At 40.8% G+C, this 2,565-nt stretch overlaps 1 protein-coding gene across 1 annotated transcript; it reads right to left on the reverse strand.

The window, feature by feature from the left end:
• Window positions 1–541: 541 nt before the first annotated feature.
• On the reverse strand, window positions 542–1,495 carry LOC103681212 (olfactory receptor 51H1-like). Its single transcript, XM_008710743.2, has one exon. It carries the CDS (start codon window positions 1,493–1,495, stop codon window positions 542–544), a length of 954 nt encoding a protein of 317 aa, XP_008708965.2.
• Window positions 1,496–2,565: the final 1,070 nt, after the last annotated feature.

Raw genomic sequence — 2,565 nt, forward strand, 5'->3', positions numbered from 1 at the left:
AAAGGGGCAAATTAACCATAGATGTGTCTGTTTTAATTTTATCATTGGTACTCTTCACTCAATAAATACCAAAACATAAATGCTATTTGATTCTATAACAGTTTTCTTTGCTCTATTTTAAAGAAAAAAAACAAAACAAAACAATATCTCAGAGACCCAACCCTTCAGTAGTGGTACTGGGCTTCTAGAATTCTGCTTTATATAATTATTATTTAACTGATGATTAAAGAAAGAATGTTACTTCATGTTATATAAGTACTCATAAGTGTTATCTAGATAAGCAGGTAATAATTTATATCATTACTGATGTTCATCTCTAGTTTCAAAGAAGAAAAATTATGGTTTAATTAAATTAGATTTTGTATGTGACGCCAGATATCAAAATGCATGTATTTCAAAATGGAGTTTATACAGAACAAGAATGACCAGTGTTGTATCGTCACCCACAAGCCTTGCCCACCCTTGCATTTTACTAGCTGTGCATAACCTGGCTGCTTTGGAACTGCTGAAACTGCTGCATCTTTCACTTGACTCGATTTCCCTAGGCCCTGTTCATTCTCCTCTGGAACATGTATGTGATCCTCCTCCATATCTGCTTGGTCTTCACACTATAGACAATGGGATTGAGTACAGGGGGCAGTAACAGATAGATATTGGCCATGAGTGTGTGCACTACTGGTGATAAATGCTTTCCAAATCTGTGAATCATGGTGACACCAATGAGAGGAACATAGAAGAGGAGCACAGCACAGATGTGAGAGAGGCAGGTGTTGAGGGCTTTGAGCCTTTCATCTCTGGAAGCAATGCCCAGCACGGTCTTCAGGATGAGCACATAAGAAAAGAGAATGATGAGGGCATCCAGCCCCAACGTGAAGATGACTATGATGAGGCCATAGAGACTGTTGATGCGGGTGCTGGCACAGGCTAGCCGCATTGCATCTTGGTGGAGACAGTATGAATGAGACAAGACATTGGAATGGCAAAAGGGTAGCCGCTTTATGAGGAAAGGCACAGGGAAGACCACACAGACTGCCCGGGTGAGGACTGCTATTCCAATCTTTCCAATGATGCCATGGGTGAGGATGGAAGCGTAGCGTAATGGGTCTCGGATGGCCACAAATCTGTCGAAGGCCATGGACACTAGTACTCCTGATTCTACCACTCCAAATCCATGGATGAAAAACATCTGTGTAATGCATGCATCAAAGGGAATCTCAGAGACATTAAACCAGAAGATGCTGAGCATGGAGGGCAAGGTGGACATGGAGAGACTAACATCAGTGACAGCCAAGATGGAGAGGAAGTAGTACATAGGCTCATGGAGACTTTCATCTACCTTGATGACACCTAAGATGGTACCATTTCCCACGAGAGTTAGTGTGTAGAGAAATCCCAGGGGAAAGGCCATCCATGCATTTTTATCTGGCATCCCAGGGATACCTGTCAAAATGAAACTGTGGTGGTTGGGTTGTGATGCATTTGAGTTCATTGCCATGTTGTCACTGTTGGGGGAGACTGGACTCTCCCACTTAGCTTGCAGCTCCTAAGTTGAAAATATATTTTCATAGAAGATAGGTAAATGGTTTTATGAATACAGAAGAGGAACAGCGAAGGGGGCAGTTATGTTAAAAACAGCGTCTAGGAGGTTTTTGGTATCACTCCGTCCTTTTGCTTCCTAGACAATCACATGAGATGCAGCAACGGCACCCAAGGGCTTAATAGTGTAGAGCAGTTTGCTAAACAATAAAAAAAAAACACTAAGCTCACACCACCACTCCACACAAATGCCTGCACACAATTCCACTGCCATCCCAAACCCATATTCATACAAATCTGTGTGTGCGTGTGTGTGTGCACATACAGTCTCATATGCACACATATATGTGTGTGTGCATTTTTCCACATGCCTATGCATCTATGTCACTGTATTCATAATGGCCTATATTTGTAAATAAACACATTCGTGATAAAACTGTTCAAATTAATATTTAATCTACACACATTTTAACCATTTATAATTTTCCATAATCTCATTTTAAAGTAGCAAGGAACAGGTAATAAAGGTGGCCCAGAAACAACCACACATAGGATACGAGAGTAACCACTTATAGGATTTTATTTTGAGAATCACCCAACGTACCAGAAACTTGGGGCCATCCTTAAAAGCTCTTCCTTCATCAAACCAACATTTAACCAATTTCACACTTGCCTCCAAAACATATGAATTAAATATCCCCTCTCTGTCTTTTATACAGTCAATAAAGAGTAAAACCCATTTCTCCCAGGCTTCCTCACTGATCACCCTCCATCTAGTAGTGCCCATGCCAGTAATTCTTCATTCTGAAGCCTGAATAAACTTTTTAGATTTGGAATATGATTTATTCATCACAAGCAAAATCTCCTTTAAGGGCTTCTATTTACCTAAAACAGAGTCTCATTTCTTTATCTTAGCCCTCAAGATACAGCACTATTCAGCCCCTACTCCTATCTAGTGTCCTGCACCAACTCACGTAATTTCTCTCCCCTTTGGTCTCTTCAGTCCAGCCAAAGTTGCAGTGTTTAAGT

This window comes from Ursus maritimus, unplaced genomic scaffold, assembly GCF_017311325.1.
Source record: "Ursus maritimus isolate PB19 unplaced genomic scaffold, ASM1731132v1 scaffold_16, whole genome shotgun sequence".
NCBI lineage: Eukaryota > Metazoa > Chordata > Mammalia > Carnivora > Ursidae > Ursus > Ursus maritimus.

Bases quoted from the DNA above. Each gene is read 5' to 3' on its own strand.
- LOC103681212 (XM_008710743.2), bottom strand. From the start codon at position 1,495: ATGGCAATGAACTCAAATGCATCACAACCCAACCACCACAGTTTCATT.